Below are 19,596 nucleotides of genomic sequence, written 5' to 3' on the forward strand. Positions count from 1 at the left end.
CTCTAAAACCATCTTTCAAAGACTGGCCTTCAACGAAGCAGAAATCTGAAAAAAATCTGACCTTGCCTTCTCCCCTTCTGATGACAACTATTAAACGACCTTATTTCAAAGCCTCTTTTGGCTCATTCACTGGTAGTGTTAGTGACATTTGGGGACCCAGCATTTGACTTGTGGGAGCCTTTGTTGGCAGGTGTTTTTTCCGTTATAGGAACTGAGTCGTAAGCAGGCAAGGGTCAGAGATGGACCGGTGGAAGAACTGATTAAGCCACGAAGGAAGATGACTGAGGTCCGCGAGCCTGGAGCGTCCTCTCCACGCTGCAGCTGGGGCCGCGCTAGGTGAACGAATCCCTCAGTCCAGACTGTGTTAGTTTGCTCCGCTGGGGATCTTGTGACCAGCTACAAAGTCAGGGAAGCAAGCGAGGTACAAGTCGCCTGCGGATAGGATGTGGGGAAAGAGAAACGAGGGAAAGAGTGCCTCTCTCCTTCGAGCCTGGGCGGGGCCAGGGCTGGGGCGGCCCTAATAAAACGGCCTGTGGCTCGGCACAGAGACTGTAGCGGTAGAGCGCGGTCAGTCGGTCGTTGTTCCTGTCCTTTCCTGTCATTCCTGTCCTTTCCTGTCTGCCGTGTCTGCCGGCGCCCTTCCGCTGCAGTCACCGGTGAGTGCTGTCGGTCTGAAGCAATCCTAGAGGGGTGAGGCAGCTAGGGTTACCGCACGCCTCCCTTGCCCCTACCTTAGCCGGCGGACTGTGAGCGAGGTCACCACTCCAGACCTTTGCGTGCCTCTGCAGTGTGGGTCCACGCTGCTGTGTCCAGAGCCCACAGAGAGGAGAGACTTGCCAGGTCGGGGTTGCTTGGTCACTGCTGATTTGCCCAGCATTGGACGTGGAACGTCTTCCTTTGAACTGCAGTAATATTGCCACCTTCAAGCTGCTCCGCTTCTTACCCTTATTTCTCCTTCCTTTGCAGAACTGCTTGCTGTCTAGCCTCGCTACCATGAAAGTCTGGCCGGCTTGCCTGCTCCTTTGCGCCTTGGTGGTGAACGACTCTGAAGTGAGTGGTTTTCTCAGAAAGGGGCTTGCAGTACCCCTAAGCAGCATCGTGAGGAAGAGGGGCCACACTGGGAGTCCTTAGGCATCAATAGCAGGTCCAGACTTGGGTCGGGGAGGATAGACAAGGTGTCAGCTGACAGGGAGGGCTTGAGCACCAAAGGGGTTTGCACTACCTGGCGAGAGAGGAAGAAGTCAGTGGGACTGCCTTAGCCCGAGGGCATCAAGTGTGAAGTTTGCTTGAGTCAGTTCTTGTCTGTGTGCTGGAAGCCCAGGGCTTTCCTTAGGAGAGAGCTGGCCAGAAAAGCAGAAAGGAGAGAGACAAACAGGGGCAGGGTGGGGAGGATGAGAGAGAATAAGAATGGATATCACTGCAGGGAAGAATAGATTTTGAGTTTGGGGCCTGTTTATCTTGAACAAGGATTACCTGGAGCATGTCACCTCTGCTGACCCCCCCCCCCCCACCTTCGTCTCTTGCAGGGTCGCCATGAGCCTGGAGCTTCTAATGAATGTGAGTATATATTTCCTTGCACAAAAGTTGGCTGCACAGACATCCCAGAGAACTGTAGGAGGCATGCCCTTCTTGTCCCGGCTGGGAGGCTGGCTCCCCTTCATCCTTGCTTACCCTGCTTTTGCACTTGTTAGCAAACTGTGGCTGTCTGAACGGAGGAATATGTGTGTCCTACAAGTACTTCTCCAGCATTCGCCGATGCAACTGCCCAAAGAGATTCCAAGGGGAGCACTGTGAGATAGGTATGGCAATTTGGACTCTTAGTTGGGAAGGAGGGAGGATCAGAGATTTCAGAGCAGGGGAAGATGGACAGGAGGCAGAAACAGAGGAAACTGGGCCTGGTGGTGTAGGTCTGTCTCTAAGTCCGACACTTAGGAGACGGAATCAGGATAGCAAGTTTAGGCCCAGCCTGGGCTACAAGGTAAGACCGTATCTCCCAAAGTAGGTGAGGTGTCACTAGAGAGATGGCTCAGAGATTAAGAACACTGACTGCTCTCCCAGATGGCCTACAGTTTAACTGTTAGCATCCACATGTGGGTCACAACTGTCTCTAACTCCCATCCCAGGGATCCAACGTCTACTTCTGGCCTCTTCCAGTACCAGTCAAGTACCTGGTACACAGATATACATGTAGGGAAAACACCCATACACATAAAGTAAACAAATAAGCAAATTAAAAAAAAACAGGCAGAAGTGAAGAGTTAGGACACACATACAGAGTGTCTCATGAAGCAGCAACTACACAAAGGCAAAGGAAACTCTTTCGAGTGTCACCTGCCAGGTCTGAAACATGCTAACTCTGAAATTCCTGTCCAAACTCCCTCCTTTTTCTAATATTCTGTAATCCTCGAATATTTGTAGACACGTCAAAAACCTGCTATCATGGAAATGGTCAGTCTTACCGGGGAAAAGCCAACACTGACACCAACGGCCGACCCTGTCTGGCTTGGAACTCCCCTACCGTCCTTCGGAAAGCCTACCATGCCCACAGACCCGATGCTCTTAACCTCGGCCTGGGGAAGCACAATTACTGCAGGTAGGTGGAGACTAATGCTGAGAACTCTTCCTGTGGGGGCTGTGGCTCAGGAGCAAGAGCTCTTCCAGAGGGCCTGGGCTCTTTCCCCAGCTCCACATGGCAGCTCACAACAGTCTGTAACTCCAGTTCCAGAGGATCTGATACCCTCTTCTGGCCTCGATGGGCACCAGGCATGCACAGACATAAATGCAGGAAATACCCATATACATTAAACCTAAACAACCCCCACCCGTTACCTCTTAGAAACCAGCCCCTGGTATACTGGTGCAAAAATCCAGATATCTGGTTGAGTGTTCCTCAGAAGGGAGGATGTAGAGAAGGCATTTTGGGTTGGAATGACATTCCCTACTGTTCATGTTACCAGGAACCCTAACAACTATAGGCAACCCTGGTGCTATGTGCAGATTGGCCTAAAGCAGTATGTCCACGAATGCATGGTGCCTGACTGCTCTGCTAGTGAGTATCACTGACGGCTCGTGGTGATGGGGTGAAAAGAGATAACTCCCATTGTCCTCTTCCACTCCTGGAGGGATGAGCTGTGAAGTCTGCCTCAGTGGGAGACTTCATCCTTTGCTTCTCCCCAAAACATATATCTCTTCCTTTTCTAGGCCATAGGCTCCCTTCTTCTCCAGATCAACAACAGTTCCAGTGTGGCCAGAAGACTTTAAGGCCCCGCTTTAAGATTATTGGGGGAGAATCCACTGTCATTGAGAACCAGCCCTGGTTTGCAGCCATCTATAGGAAGAACCGGGGAGGAAGCCCTCCCACCTTTATATGTGGTGGTAGCCTTATCAGTCCTTGCTGGGTCACCAGCGCCACACACTGCTTCATGTACGTACATCCCTTTGTCTCTTCTCTCTGGCCCTTCCTCCCCACCTCAAACAGGTCTTTCTCCTTCCCTATGGAAATCTCCCACCACACCTCTTCATGCAGCTTGTGGCCTTACGTACAAGTAACACTCCGAGGCCTCTGTGATGGAGAGGAGAAAGTAACAGGCTTCATGAGATCAGGCTTACATGTCTCATTTCTCACAGCAATAACCCAAAGAAGGAAGACTATGTTGTCTACCTGGGCCAGTCAAAGCGGAATGCCTTTAATCCAGGAGAAATGAAGTTTGAGGTGGAGCAGCTCATCTTGCACGAGGAATATAGTTCTGACAGCCTGGCCCACCATAATGATATTGGTGAGCAGAAAACTTGGTTACCGGAAAGATGATAGCCAGCAAAAGAGGAGTCTAACAAAAGTCCAAAGTAGTGGTGGAAATTGTTGGGGGAACTGGTGGGGAAGAGTTCAGAATGAACTCCATGAGAGACTGAGGGTGACGTGCCCCTCTGGAGAGGCCTTGAGTTTCCCCAGCAGGTAGCATCTTCTGAGTGGAAAGAACCCTGCTGGCATATGGCTTAGGCTGGGAATGCCCTGTTTGTGCAGAGTAGGGTGGATGCTTCTGTCTATACCAGAAGATATAATTTATAGAGCAAACCTTGGCTGGATTTCAGCTCAGTTCCCTTAGCAGGAAGCAACCTGCTCAGTTGTCTATGATAGTTCTGGGTGCCTGATCATTCATCATCAGCTGAAACAAAGCATTTGGAACATGACAGGGGAGGCTTCTGGATGACAAGATGCCAGCAGATGCCCTTGGATACTCTATGACTTTAGTGTCATGAGTGCTATAGCATTGGGAGGGGAGAGATGATGATGATCCTTTGACCTTTCCCTTCCCCAGCCTTGCTGAAGATCCGTACCAGCATGGGTCAATGTGCACAGCCATCCCGGTCCATTCAGACCATCTGCCTGCCCCCAAGTTTTCGTGACGCCAGTTCTGGTTCAGACTGTGAGATCACTGGCTTTGGATACGAGAATGTCTGTAAGTGACATTTGAAACTGGGGAAGTGTTATGGTCCAGAAGCAAATGTAGCAGAACACTGTGGAGACAGAGATGGGCGCACTATGGAGGGGACAAATAGGTCCAGGGATAGAGTAGGAAGCAATGGGCAACCACGTTGAATGGGATGAACAATTATGGGTGGGGTGAAGGCTCAGATTGGAATAAAAAAAAAAGAATAAGGAATTTTCATAGGTGGGATGTATTTCTTATCTTCATCCTTGCAGAGTCTCATTTATAGACACATCTTAATGCAGACATTTATTTCTTCTATATAGCGGACTATATTTACCCAAAGGACCTGAAAATGGCTGTTGTGAAGCTTATTTCCCATGAACAGTGTATGCAGCCCCACTACTATGGCTCTGAAATCACCTATAACATGCTCTGTGCTGCCGACCCACAGTGGAAAACAGATAGCTGCCAGGTAAGACTCCCAGGCACCCCTTCTTATCATCCCCAAACTCCCCACAGCTTTTGGATTTGATCCAAGAGCTCTGCGAAGTTTCTTTCCAGCCAACAGCCTAAGAATCAAGGACTTAGATCTTTGGGAGCTTATGCCAATACTTACAGGTTCAAACACGTGGCATGAACCTGTATTCCACATTTTAGACTAAAAGGGACTAAGGCAGTTAAAGAAAAGCCAGGTATAATGGAGCACACCTCACACCTATAACCTCACCATTCCTAGTGCTTTGGAAGCTGAGACCGGAGGATCATGAGTTCAGGGCTAGCCCAACCTTCATTGTGAGAATTTAAGGCCTGTGCTACATAGCAAGACCCTTTCTCAAATAAAATAAAGTGAAATTAAAAAACCAAACCAAAACAACAACAACAACAACAACAACAAAAAGGGATGGGTGCCTAGCTCAGTGATACAACACTTGCCTAGTATTCTCTAAGCCCTGAGTTCAGTCGTTCACTAAGGGAACAGAGCCTGTAAGAAAAGCCAGTAGTCTGGGGACACAGCTTAGCTGGTGAAGCGCTTACCCAGCATGAGTGAAGCCTGGCTCCAATCCCCAGCACCGTGTGTAATGACGCATACCTGTAATATTGACCTTTGAGGGGATCAGAATCAAAAGTTTACCAGTTACTTCTTCAGCTACATCATGAGTTCGAAGCCAGCCTGGAATACATAGGATCACGAGACCCTGTCCCAGTCTCTAAAACAGAAACAACAACAACAAAATGCAGATGCTATTTACATCATGTCTGGGTCTTTGGCTAAGAAAAAGTGAGATCAATACGATTCTCTAATTCATTGTTCAGGATATGTTCATTGTGAATTACAAAAGATCAGGTATTAGAGGGAGGAGAAACACCTTTAAAAGAACAGGATGTGATCAATAAAGAGATGGGAGGGAAAGAGAAGCATGTTTCAGTTGAAAGAACCAAGACGAGACTGCGCATGCTGCGTTCCAAGGCGAGGAATGCGGAGTCTGGGGAAGTGGTTGAGCAGTGGTAGACAGAAGCTCAGCAGAGGTTTACACTCCGTAGAAAGAAGGCAGTTGCCAAGATTTCTCTCAGACGTGGCTGAGGAGTGGTGGCCCTTTCCTACCCTTCTCCCAGAACTCACCTCTTTTCTTTGGCTTCTTAGGGAGACTCTGGAGGACCTCTTGTCTGTGACATCAATGGCCGCCCAACTCTGGCTGGGATTGTGAGCTGGGGCCGTGGATGTGCAATGAAAAACAAGCCAGGTGTCTACACGAGGGTCTCCTATTTCCTCGACTGGATTCAAACCCACATTGGAGAAGAGAACGGCCTAGCCTTCTGATGGCCCCCTGTAGCTGAGAGAAGAAACAGATGGACCACTCATTTCCATGGTTCCGTCACCTCCGCAGCGGCGTCCTCTCTATCAAATGTAGGGAAGAAGTTAGGACAGGCTCTGCGTTGTTTGCTTGTGCTGCCCACCAGGGTGAGTGCCAATAGCTTTACCCTCAGCATAGGCCTGGGTGCTGGCCACCCAGTCGCCCTGGCCAGCATGGAAAGTTGGTTTTGACTCAGGATGATACTGACCAAGAGTTGTTTTTCTGGACTAAAGCCATCTGAAGTTATTAAAACATCTGTGCAAGTGTAGGGGGAGAGCTGGTTTCCCTAACGGGTCATTCATGAGGTCTGCTGTTGGGAAAGAATGATTTCCCAATTAGGAAGAGTAACAGCTGAAGTATTTTGAGGGGGCTTGTCCAATAAGAGAACAGTGGCTTGAAGTCGAGACACTGATGGCTTGAGACTGGCTCCAGCATTCCACGAATGGATCAGGGAAATGTGTGTGCATATGTTTGCTCACTATGCACAGGCTGTGAGTGTGAGCCCGAGCAGAAGCTGCTGTGTTCCTGTGTTTCCCTACACTCTGGACTGTGACACCCATGTGAATGGATCATTCTCAGGCATGACCCGTGACCAGCACTAAATGTCTGTTTCTCTTTTTATCTAGATGTCCACTTCTTGGCCAGTTTTCTTTTTTACTTATTATCCTGGTTCATCCAAACCTCACTGGGTGGGGTAAGGACCACTCCTATATACTTAATATTTAATAATTAATTATATTCTGCTATTTTTTATTTATATCTATTTTTATAATTCTGAATAAAGGTGATCAATAAAATGTGATTTTTCTGAAGATTCTGGTTTCTCCGTGGTTCTTGTTTGAGAGGGAAGTGGGGGACAGTAAAAGAAGGAAATAATGAAGGCGGTGTAAATCTTAGTATCATTTAGAATGTGCTTGGCCTCTTGGACAAGAATGCTTGGATGAGGGAAAACTTGATTCAAAACAGGTGTCCCTGCCTTTAGTCTGATACCCTTGAAAGCTCTAGAGATGATGTCAATTCAAGGTCAGCTTGGACTACATAGCCATTTCAAGACACAGCAAGGCATTGTCTAAAAGGGAAAAAAAAAATCCTCAAAGAAAGACTAGAAAAAGCTGATTCACACAAAGCAGCAGTGTGGGTACTGAAGATGGCCAGGCAGCCAGAGTGCTTGTGCTTGCTGTTCCTGCAGGGACAGAGTGTGGTTCCCTGCCCCCACCTCAGGTGACTGACAGCTACTTGTAATTCTTCTGGCCTCTGTATGCACCAGCACCCCTAGACACATACACATGATTAAAAGTAAAGCTTATCAAAAAACAAAAAAAGATGCAACTGTCAGTTTGAGTGGGTAATGTCTCATGCCTGTTACCCCAGCCTGTGAGAGACTGAGGCAGGAAGACTGAGGGAGTTTGAAGACAACCTGGCTACAGAGTACATTTTCATCTTAAAAAAAAAAAAACACCCAACAAGATAAGGCAGGAGGTAGTGGCACACACCTTTAATTCCAGCACTTGGGAAGCAGTGGCAGGAAGATCTCTGTGAGTTCGACGCCAACCTGGTCTACAGCATGAGTTCCAGTATAGCCAGGGCTACGCAGAGAAACCCTGTCTCAAAAAACAAAAAAACAAACCAAAAACCAAAAATAAAACTAACAATAAAAAGAAAACAACCAAACACCAAACCATTGTGAATCTGGTTTTCCAGAAAGAGCAAACATAATTTTCCGTTGTGTGTGGAGGCTGATGCCGAGTTTCCTCTGTGCTGATGGAGCGCATCTGCACTTAATGGAGCCCGCAGAGGCAGGGTTAGGAGAGTTCTTGGGCTGGCCTTCATGCACCTAAGTCACGAAATAAGCTCTGACTTGGTGAGTGGTGTTCCGGTTGAGTTGCCTCTCACAATTGTTTCCTCAGCCTGCTGCCTTTGTTATTTGTTTATGTTTGAGACGGGGCTCACTGTAGAGCCCTGGCTGGCTTGGAACTCGGTATGTAGACCAGGCCTGTCTATGCCCACCAGAGGCCAGAGGCATGCACCGCCACACCCAGCATGTGCCTTTATAACCATATACAGTTGTCCTTTTTTCTCTTTTAATTGTGGTACTGAGGATTAAATCCTACATCTTAGACCCCAGTTGCCTTCTTATTTTATTTTTTTACTTTGAAGTAAGGTCTTACTAAGTTACACAGCAGCCCTTAAACTCACTCTGCGGCCGGGCAGACACTGAACACGTGTTGCTCCTGCTTTAGCCTCCTGCGTAGCCAAGATTACAGACCTGCTCCATGAGGGATCCTCTATAGGATTGGGTGGACCACAGTCTCTTTACCCTGCTTCCTCCAAATCCTTGGGCTGACCTCAGCCAAAAGCATTTGCTCATGTGAAAACTGCTGGCCCACAGTACCACTCTACATATGTGACATTCAGGGAAAACAAAGTAAAATTTCCCGTGATCTGCATGCGGGGCTAGTGCGGCGCTTTCCTGAACATTAGTGTCACGCGTTGCTATCTGGAGGACCAGAGGACTCAGAGCTAAATCTGGACAATGTCTTTGTGGGGGTGACCAGGTAATGGTTCTGGAGAACTGAGATATACATAGAAGGGAGGCTGGAAGATATAATTAGATGTTAAATATTGGAATTTCCAAGTAGTGTTTGTGAGTTTGGCAATGTTTCTTATTAGAGTCACCTGAGAAACTTTTAAAAATATCTACACACCTATGCCCCACCTGTCAGAGGTTATGATTCAGGTCAGGTTGGTGCCAGGTCTGTGATCTTGGGAAAACTCACGAGGTATTTTTGATACGCACCACTGACTCAGAACCTTAGGTGACAATTGGTCAGAATTCATGAAGGGCCCGGAAAATTCAGCACGAGTTCTCTGCATGCACAGCCAGGAGTTTTCTCAGTGGAGTTTGTTCTGCAGATCCCTGAGCTTTTAATCCCATAGCCTAATACGTTTTTTTTTCACACAGCACAGCTGTGTTTCAGCACGTTTTTTTGCAATCAGGTGGCCTGAACTGGAATCTTGGCTTTTAACACTAGCTGTGTGGTTTGGAAAAGATCATTAGCCTCTTTGTGCCCTTGGCCACATTTCCTCCACCGTAACTGAGATGACAGGGCCAGTGAAGAAGCTCACTGGGTGAAGGGGCTTGCAGCCAGATCTGACAGTCTGAGTTTGATCCCCAGAATCCACAAGGTAAAAAGAGAGAAATGACACCTGAAAGTTGTCCTCTGACTTCAGTTCAGTGCTGTGTCATGTTTGCGCTTGTACACACGTATGCTGCACTCCACCCCAGCACACGCATGCACACACACACACACACACACACACACACACACACGCACACGTTGGCGGAGGGCACCTAATGAAAGCGCCCAACCAACGACTTTCAACAAAGCTAAGTAAGTACCTCAGGGTTTAATTCCTCCTGCCTCCAGTCCTAGGACTGTGAGAGTGTTTGTGGGAGCAGAGAACTTGCTGGGTAAGAAAGGACATGATTAGAAGCTAAGGGGCCCAGCCTGGGCTAAGTTGCTGTTCAGCTTCTTCATTTCTTACCCAGAGGCCAAGAAGAATCTTGTTCAAACTTGAGCAGCCCAGCAGCAGCAGGACTTCCAGACACTGAAAACAGGAAGTATGAGCCCCACTGGCAGGTTGAGCAACGAGGCCGCTAAGAGTCTGCAGACTGTTTCTCAGCCACCACCTCTACCCTCAGCTATCGCGTCCTGAAGATCTAGCTGGGACTCTGGATTCTGGTCTAATCCTTCTCCTCCTTCCAGGAAAAGGATACTGTACTGTTTGTAGCCCTCCTTGAACAGTAGAAAAAGCGGAGGCATCGAGACTTTGAGGAGCCTGCACATGGCAAACCCAGCTGCAAATGCAGGGGCAGGCTTTGAACTCAGGCAGCTGGCTCCAAAGCTCACGGGCCCTGTGTAAGGAGAGGATTCTCAGTCACAGGTTTAAAGAACAGCTTCACCCTGATCAAGCAACCTTAGCCTTTTGTGCTGAAATCTGGTTTCAATGAGGTGGTTTCCGTTTTCACCAGAATTCTTTCTTTTGAAATATTCTGTGGCCAATTCAATTATCAGGACTCAACTTGATCCCATGCTGGGTCCCTCCCAAGCCAGAGCCCCACGACAGCCACACCCCTGCACACTCATTCCCATTCAGTCCTCCTTCTTCCCTAGCAGGAAACATCGCAGCTTTCCCTTGAATCAGACACAGTATCAAGAGTTGCTGACGAACGTTTGAAATACCAGCCCTGTTGAGATATAGTTCATACTGTAGAAAGTATACAACTGGATAATTTTTACTATATTTACAGAATTGGGCAGCATCACAATCAATTTAGGACATTTTCATCCCCTCACAAAGAAAACCTGAACCAAGGAGCAGTTGCTTCCTCAGCCCTAGGCAGCCTCTCACCTGCTTTCTGTCTCTGTGGGTTTGCCAATTCTAGACACTTCACACAAATAGAATTATATAAAATACAATCTTGTCTCTTTCAGTTAGCATCATGCTTTTGAGTTTCATCCATCCTGTAGCATGTGTCAACATTGCTGGTACGTTATAACTAACAAATTGGGAGAAAAGATGGTTTAGGCTCTTTCCTGACCTTGCAGTGGCAATGAGATTCAGCAACTATAGTCTTTCTTTCTTTCTTTCTTCCCTTCCTTCTTCCCTCCCTACTTCCTTATTTTCTTCTCCTTCTTCCTTCTTCTCCCTACCCCACAATGCCCTGTTTTTTTTTTTTTTTTTTTAAGACAGAGTCTGGCTATGTGGGTGAGGTTGCCTTGGAACTCATGTGTGTAGCTCAGATTGACTTTCAGCTCAGGATCCTTTTGTTTCAGTATCCCAAGTACAGAGTCTTCTTTTTCTTTTTTCTTTTTGAATATTTATTTAATTTTAAAGAAAAATATTTACTTTTATGTGTGTGTAACTCTTTCGCCTGCATGCATTAAGAGCACCATGTGCGTGAAGTACCCAAGGAGCCTAGAAGAGGGTGTCAGTTTCCTGGACTGAAGTTACAGATGGCTGGGAACTGCCATATGAATGCTTGCAACCAAACCTTGGTCCCCTGCAAAAGCAAATTGAGGAGCCACCTCTCCAGTCCCTCTCTCTCTCCTTCTCTCCCCCCCCCCCCCCATATTGACAAGCACTCTTAGATGTCGGGGATATAAAAGTAGACCAGTCAGACCTTGTGGTTCAGCTTTGGAAAGGAAACAAAACCATGGCCACAAACTAATAAGATAATAATTACAATATTTACAATTTATAAAGTGCACAAGAATATGATGACGGGGTCATCTGCTTTGGGAGTCAAGGAAGATTTACAGAGGAGATAATATTTCATTTAGATCTTTAAAGATGTACCAAATTTGCCAAATAAAAAAGAAAATGGCATTCTAGGCCCAGGGAAGACTCTGGAGGCCTGGAAAGGGAAATGACAAAGCGTCCGTTGTGGCAGAGCCAAGAATCCAAAAGGCAATAAATAGAGGAAGCAGCTGGTGGATGAAGGAGTTGGTGGGATCCAGTGGGCGAAGACAGGGTTTCTCTGTGTACCCCGACTGAACAAAGCTGGCCTGGAACTCACAGAGATCTGCCTGCCTCTGCCTCCAGGTGCTGAGATTACAGGTGTGCACCACCATCCATTGGGTGATGATTCTTATGAGGGTTGGTGCTCAATAACACACACCACACCCTTCAAACTAAATGCAGCAGCTTCTGTCTTAAGATATCCTCACGTGGCCCCTCCTCTCCTTCCTCTCTCCATTTGATCCAGGAACCACAGGGTCAGTGCCAATGAGAGCCCTCCTTCCTCTAGGAGCTGCCAAAATGTTGGTATTGGACAGGCCTGCTAGTTACACATTCACATCTTGCTTTCAGCTCCTGTTTTTTCAAGGTCTAGAAAGCTAATTAAGGTCAAGGTGCTATAACTTCCTTTGTGTGTTTGTACATGCCTGTGTGTGCTTGCCACAGCACACGGGGTGCAGTCAGAGGACAATGTGTGGCCGTCAGCTCTGTTCCAGCATGTGGTTACTAGGAACTGAACTCAGGTTGTCAGCCTTGCCAACAAGGACCCTTTTTACCTGGTGAACCATCTTGCTGGCCCTTGTTTTTTCCTAACCAAGAATTTCTACCCAGTTGTAAAAAGAACTATACAACTAAAGTAATCTCATAGTCTTCAGTCAGACTTTTAGGTTTCCTTTTTGATTTAACCTTCTCTATTTGACTTTGAATATTCAACTACCTGAAGCCTGATAATAAATCCTTTCTTGTTCCTACCCTAAACTTTCTCTAAAGAAACCTTAGGCATGCCCAGGGTTAAATCACCACCTACAGATGACTCACAAATGTTTGTCCCCAGATGTCATTGTCTCAAGGACAGTCCCATATTTTCTATTGCCTGTTTAGCATGCTGGTTGACTGTCACACAGAGCCACCTAAAAATCAGCTTTTGCTGTTCTCAGTTCCAATCTCAGTTTCTTCCATTGGTCTCTGGAATGATAGCTCCACAGCCATACAACTCTGTAAGCCAGAAATCTTGTAAGCTACCTCACTTCCCCTTTCTTCTCGACCTTTTAATTCCATCTATTACAAAATCTTAGGGATTTGCACAACATCTTTTGAAGTTTTCCATCCTTTTCTTTTAAAGACAGGGTCTCATGTAGTCCGTGCTAGCCTTGAATTCACTGTACTATTGAGTGCTCTCTTGCTTCTGTCTCCTGAGTGCTGGGTTTACAGGCGTGAGACCTCATGCCTGACTTATGTGGTGCTGATCTATTTCCATCTCCACCACCACCATTAGCTGAGCCCAGCTACTCTCAGCTCTTGCCTAGCTGGTGTCAAAGCTTCCTTCCCATCCAGTTTCCTTCACTGACTTTATCTTTCCTCTACACCCTCCCATACCTGCTTCCAGTCCAAAACTCACATAAACAGAGGAAACAGCTGAGTGTGAATGGGTTTGAGGACCTTTGTGATTGGTGCCCTCCCTCAGCTCCTGAGCATCCCCTTCTCACCTTACTCAGCCACTCTCTCATCAGCAAACCCTCTGCTACCTAGGGCCCCTGCACTAGATGTTTCTTTTTGCTGGTACTTTTTTCCTGACCTTAATTTCTTTATACTTCCAAGATTATTTTTCCTTTCTTTCTTTCTTTCTTTCTTTCTTTCTTTCTTCTTTCTCTCTCTTTTTTCTTCGTTCGTTCGTTCGTTCATTCCTTCCTTCCTTCCTTTTTCCCCTCTCTCCCTTTGGCTTTATGAGACAGGGTCTTTTGTGTAGCCTTGATTATCCTGGAACTTGCTCTGTGGCGCAGGCTGACCTTGAACTCAGAGATCTGTCCTCCCCTGCCCACAGAGTACTGGGAGACCACGTGACCCCACTGCCCAGCATCCAAGATTATTTTTCCAATTAAGTCTTTTCTAGGCTGTGTGTGCCTACATAGGACCTCTTTCTCTGTTGTCCCAGTCTTATTGTGCCATGTCTCCCTCTCTGATGCACTAGTCACTGCTGCGAGGTTTCATTCGCTACGTCATTAGTTGATTAATGTGTGTACTTTTCTCCCACCAAATTATGTACTTCATGAAGTCAAATGCATTGCTTTTGGTCATCACTGACTATGACAGACATCTAATATTTATTGAATAAATGCATTCTGCTATATATGCTATCTTTTTAAAAATAATTGTGTTCTGTGCCAGGTGTGTTAGCATACACCTTTAATCCTAGCACTTGAAAACAGAGACAGGCGGAACTCTATGAGTTCAAGGCCAACCTGGTCTACAAAAAAGGAAAAAAAAACCCTAATGAACAAGCAAACAAACATTGTGTTCATGCTCTATACATAAATTTCTATCTTTTTTTTCTTCAATTATTTTATTACCAGCTTTTCCCTTTGGCATAAGAAATCTCGCCAAGCTGATTCTAGTCCTTGGGAGGTAGAGGGAGGCAGATCTCTTATGAGTTTGAGGATAGCCTGCCCTACATAGTGAGTTCTAGGACAGTCAGGGCTATGTGTAGAGGGACCCTGTCTCTAAAAACAAAACAAACAAAAAAGTGAAATCTTTCCAAGCTGTCTGTATGTGTACAGTGTAGTTAATGATAACATCATTCTGTTCACCATTCCGAATTGAGGCAGCGTAGATAAGTATGTGGCAGTTCTCAGTAACTATCTACACGTGAGACAGTGTCAGAGGGAATATGGTTACATTTCTGCTGGTACCATTCCCACCCCTGCCTTTCTACTCCTTGCCCTGCCCCTGTGTGTGCTTGTGCATGTGTGTGTGTGTGTGCGCGCGCGCGCGCGCTCGTGTGTGTGTGCGTGCATGTGCATGTGTGTGCGTGTTTGTGTGTGTGTGTGTGTGTGTGTATGCATGCCCTTGTTCTGGTTAAGCATTGTTTTTTCATTAGGGTTTTTTTTTTTTTTTTATTTTTCGAGACAGGGTTTCTCCGTAGCTTTTGGTTCCTGTCCTGGAACTAGCTCTTGTAGACCAGGCTGGCCTCGAACTCACAGAGATCCGCCTGCCTCTGCCTCCCGAGTGCTGGGATTAAAGGCGTGCGCCACCACCGCCTGGCTAGGGGTTTTGTTTTTTTTTTCTTTTTTCTTTTCTAAGCATTAGGGTTTCTCTGTGTAACAGCCATGGCTGTCCTGGAACTTGCTTTGTAGACCAGGTTGGCCTTGAACTCACAGAGGTCTGCCGTCCCAGTTTGAGTGCTAGGATTAAAGGTGTGTGCTACCACACCTGGCACAGAACACAATTATTTTTAAACAGATAGCATATATAACAGAATGCATTTATTCAATAAATGTAAGATCTAAAATAACTCATTAGCTTTAATGTCTTCCTAATCCAAGGAGTGTTCTCTCTCTCTCTCTCTCTCTCTCTCTCTCCCCCTCCCTCCCTCCCCCCCCCCCCCCCCCCCTCTCTCTCTCTCTCTTTCTGTGTATGGCTAAAAGAAGCCAGGCATTGAGTTCAATTCCCAGTAACCACATGGTGGCTCACAGGCATCTATAAAGAGAACTGCCCCCCGCTTTTGTCATGCAGCCATGCATGCAGGCAGAACATTGTATACATAATAAATAAATATTAAAAAGAAACAAGAAAGAAGCAGTCCATCATATTCAGACGTGGAGTGGGCCAGTAGAAAACAAAGTCAGGCATGATGGCACACACACTTATAATTTTAGTATTCTTGAGGCAGAGCCAAGAGAATCAAGAGTTCTAGGCTATGTTGGACAATACAAGACCCTACCTAAAAACAAAAGAAACTCTTCTCAAAACAAAAATAAAATTCTGTTAAAAGACAGGCATTCTTAGCCCAGGTTATGAGGTTTGGGATCTCGAAGGGAACTCAAGAGTTTTTTTGATTCAATGATTTATTTTTTATTTATTCACCTTTTACTGAGAGTTGATCAAGAGCCTGGCACTCTGCTGTATACTGGGTATAGCAATGAACAGCCTCACTGAGGGCAAGTGAGAAAGCGGCCAACTAAAGAGAAACCATCGAGGAAGCCATGCGAGATGAGTAAGGGGCTAAGAGAGGAAGTAACGTGGAGTGGAAGGAGAGATGGCACTCGGTGCAGAGGAGCAGCAAGCGGGGCACTCAGTGACCTGTAGGCAGTTGGGTGGCTGGGATACGCTGCCTGGAGAGCTTTGGCTGAAGGAATGAACATGTAGGGAGAGCCTAGAGGCTTCTCTGCTACATGAAGGAATTTGGACTTTATTATGACAGGAAGCCCATTAAAGAGCAGTGTGAAAAAGTTTGATAATGATTATTGAGCCTAGAAAGACTAAGAACCGGCAAAACCAGTTTGGGAACTGTTTCAGTTAGCTTCCAAAGAGCTGCAGAGTGTGTGAGTCGTGACTGTGAGGGGGAGGAAGGCATAGCGCAGATAAAGGAAATCCGTGCAGATACAGCAGACGGTGCTGACTCAGTTGGAGGAGGAGCACTATCGTTTGGTTTAGAATCCTGATTCTAGACAGATAAGGTCATTATATTATTTTTCAAGTTGGAAACAGGCTCCACTGTAAGTGCTCTCCCTGAAGTCCTATCTACACAGGGGGTGGACTGGGGGACCAGGATCTCAGGAACCCCAACTAGCGGGAGACCCTTCCCCACCACCATGATCACTTGATGTTGACCCAAGCCTGTATGGTCTACGCTTGTCTCTGAAATATCCGGGTCTGCTCAGCCCTGTGACTGTGGTTCTAACTCCAGGAAATTCTTCCAAACCTCCTGTCCTGAGATGCACACTGTCAGTGCATTGGTGGATGAGTCTCCGGTGTGTAAAGGGATCAGCAGATGGTGGCTCTAGTGGCCTTGTGATTTCCTAACACTGAGAACTGCAGTGTTATAGCAGAGCTCACGCACTTACTAGAGAAGCGATTCTAGCATGCCAGCTACGGAGATGCTGCTTTCGCACTGTCGCTGCCTTCTCATTCCACCTAAGGCCTTCCTTTCTGTAGTCTGCCAGGTGTCCAAAATCTCTCTTTATAGAAAATCACATTTCTCAGCAGGCTCTTTTTCTTTTTCCTATTTTTTTTGTTTGTTGTTTGTTTGGTTTTTTGAGACAGGGTTTCTCTGTGTAGTCCTGGCTGTCCTGGAACTCATGTTGTAGACCAGGTTGACCTCAGACTCACTGAGATCCTCCTGTCTCTGCCTCCCAAGTACTGGGATTAAAGGTGTGCTCCACCACTGCCAGGCTCAGCAGGCTCTACTTATCCATACATTATACTTCCTTTAATGCTTTCTTTGTAGAGCGAGTATAAGCTGGGAGAACAGAACGTTGTAGCTACAACTTGAATGTTTTTCTTCCTTACCTGTCTTGGTGATGAGTCTTGTTCCCCATTCCTACATAGCCTTCCTCATCAAAGACTGAGAGAGTCTATCTCAAAAGGTCTAAGTTTTTGAGTCCCACTGGCTGGCCATGTAAAATCAACAATTGTTTGTACTGTCATTACTCTCCATTGGAATGTGACCACTCTTGTCATTCCCGGGCTCAGAAAGCGATCAGAAGTATTCCAGAATGTCCTGAGGTAAAGGCATCAAAAGTTCTTCTCTCAAAGTCCCTGAGTCAAGACCTTGACTACTTCTTTGAGCCTTCCTCTCTCTCTCTCTCTCTCTCTCTCTCTCTCTCTCTCTCTCTCTCTCTCTTACTGGTGTCTCTCACAGCTGAGAAATACAGGAGAAACAATGGAATGGAGACATTTAGACTAACAGTGATCTAAAACATAGTTCTAGCCAGACATGGTGGTACACGCTTACAATCTCTGAACTTCCAAGGTGAGGGTGAGGAGTTCAAAGCCATTGGCTATAGATGAAATTCAAAGCTAGTTCAAGGTAAATGGGATACACTACACACACACACACACACACACACACACACACACACACACACACACACACAGTGGTGGTGCATGCCTTAATCCCAGGACTCAAGAAGCAGATTTCTATAAGTTCTTGTTCCTTCTAGTTTAGATAGAGAGTTACAGGCTAGCCAGGGCTACATAGTGAGACCCCTCCCCCCACTAAATAAATAAAAAATAAATAAATAAATAAATAAAAATAAAAAATAAAGCATCAATTCTTCAAATATGACCGTCAAATTAGTAACCTCTGTGTCACCTTGTCTCACTGTCGAGTTTGAGAACCCCTGTTCTAGACACTAGTTCTCAGACTTTGGTGTGCATCCCAACCACTTAGCAAGCTTCACTTGATCTTATTAAAAAGGCTGAGCATGATGGACCACCTGAAAGCTGGTTAAACATAACTTGGTTTAAAAAAAAAAAACCTGAACTGAAGTGTAATCAGACTGGCGACTACCCCAGTTGTCATCAGAGAGCCTTCATCCAGTGACTGATAGAAACAGATGTAGAGACCCACAGCCAAGGACTGGGCCAATCTCAGGGTATCCTGTTGAAGAGAGGGAAGACAGATTGTACAAGCTAGGAGGGGTCAAGGTTATCACAAGGGAACCCACAGAAATAACTAACCTGGGTTCACAGGAGCTCACAGACACTGGACTGACAGCCAGGGAGCCTAAAACGGGACCAAACTAGTCCCTCTACAAATGGGTGACAATTGAGTAGCTTGGTCTACTTGTGGGACTCCTAGCAGTGGGAGCAGGGCCTGTCGTCTCTAAAGCTTTGGCTGGCTTCCATGAACCTATTCCTCATATTGAATTGCTTTGCCCAGCCTTATACAAGGGGAGGAGCTTAGTTCTACCGCAACTTGATGTGCCATCTTTGTTGACACTCATGAGGGGCCTGCCCCTTTCTGAACAGAGACAGAGGAGTGGATTTGGAGGTGGTGGGTTGGGAGGGAATGGAAGGAAAGGATGGAGGAGAAACTGTGGTTAGGATATAAAATAAATGAATGAATCCAATAAAAATTTATTTATTTATTTTTTAAAAAACTGGGCTATAGAGATGGCTCAATGGTAAAGAACACTGACTGCTCCTCTAAAGGACCTAGGTTCAAGTCCTAGCATCCACATGGCTAGCAGCCATCTGTAACTCCAGTTCCAGGGGATCCACCACCTTTTCCTGGTCCTTTTGGGCACAGTACACAGTACACAGACATGTATGCAAGCAAAACACCCAAACACATAAAAATCTTAAAAATTAAAAAAAATGGGGGGCTGGAGAGATGGCTCAGTGGTTAAGAGCATTGCCTGCTCTTCCAAAGGTCCTGAGTTCAATTCCCAGCAACCACATGGTGGCTCACAACCATCTGTAATGAGGTCTGGTGCCCTCTTCTGGCCTTCAGGCATGCAGAGACAGAACATTGTATACATAATAAATAAATTTAAAAAAAAATTAAAAAAAATGGACTAGTATCTGGGCAATTATATTTTTTAGTTAACTTTCCTAGGTAATTCCGATATTTATAAAAGTTGAGAATAACGTGGTGGTGTAGGAGGTCAGATGGAAGGGCTGTGGGAATGTGATATGGGAGAGTCTTCTGTTTTGTGTTGATTTCATTGGTTAAATAAAGAAACTGCCTTGGCCCTTTAATAGGACAGAAAATTAGGGTGAGTAAACAGAACAGGATGCTGGGAAGAAGGTAGTGAAGTCAGTCACCATGATTCTCCTCTCTGAGGCAGACGCAGGTTAGGATTTTACTGGTAAGCTACCACCTCGTGGTGGTACACAGATTATTAGAAATGGGTTAATCTAGATGTGAGAGCTAGCCAGTAAGAGGCTAGAGCTAATGGGCCAAGCAGTGTTTAAAAGAATACAGTTTCCATATAGTTATTTCGGGTAAAGCTAGGTGGGAGCCAGGCTGCGGGAAGCAACCCGCAGCTCCACACTACAGGAATGTCCCC

The 19,596-nt window shown here is 46.2% G+C and overlaps 1 protein-coding gene across 2 annotated transcripts; it reads left to right on the top strand.

Annotated features, from left to right (window-relative positions):
* The first annotated feature begins 528 nt into the window (after positions 1–528).
* Plau (plasminogen activator, urokinase) lies at positions 529–7,091 on the top strand. Of its 2 annotated transcripts, none has more exons than XM_041638964.1 (11): positions 529–656; positions 967–1,050; positions 1,527–1,557; positions 1,692–1,799; positions 2,419–2,593; positions 2,958–3,049; positions 3,202–3,424; positions 3,628–3,776; positions 4,317–4,457; positions 4,754–4,902; positions 6,073–7,091. In XM_041638964.1, exons 2-11 carry the CDS (start codon positions 994–996, stop codon positions 6,247–6,249), a joined length of 1,302 nt encoding a protein of 433 aa, XP_041494898.1. In that variant the 5' UTR covers positions 529–656; positions 967–993; the 3' UTR covers positions 6,250–7,091. The 2 variants fall into 2 exon arrangements, with proteins under 2 accessions (XP_041494898.1, XP_041494899.1); XM_041638965.1 differs by lacking the exon at positions 529–656 and adding an exon at positions 751–840.
* Positions 7,092–19,596: the final 12,505 nt, after the last annotated feature.

The sequence above is a fragment of the Microtus oregoni genome, unplaced genomic scaffold, assembly GCF_018167655.1.
Source record: "Microtus oregoni isolate MIOR12 unplaced genomic scaffold, Mior012 000056F_ref0000123, whole genome shotgun sequence".
Classification (NCBI taxonomy): Eukaryota; Metazoa; Chordata; class Mammalia; order Rodentia; family Cricetidae; genus Microtus; species Microtus oregoni.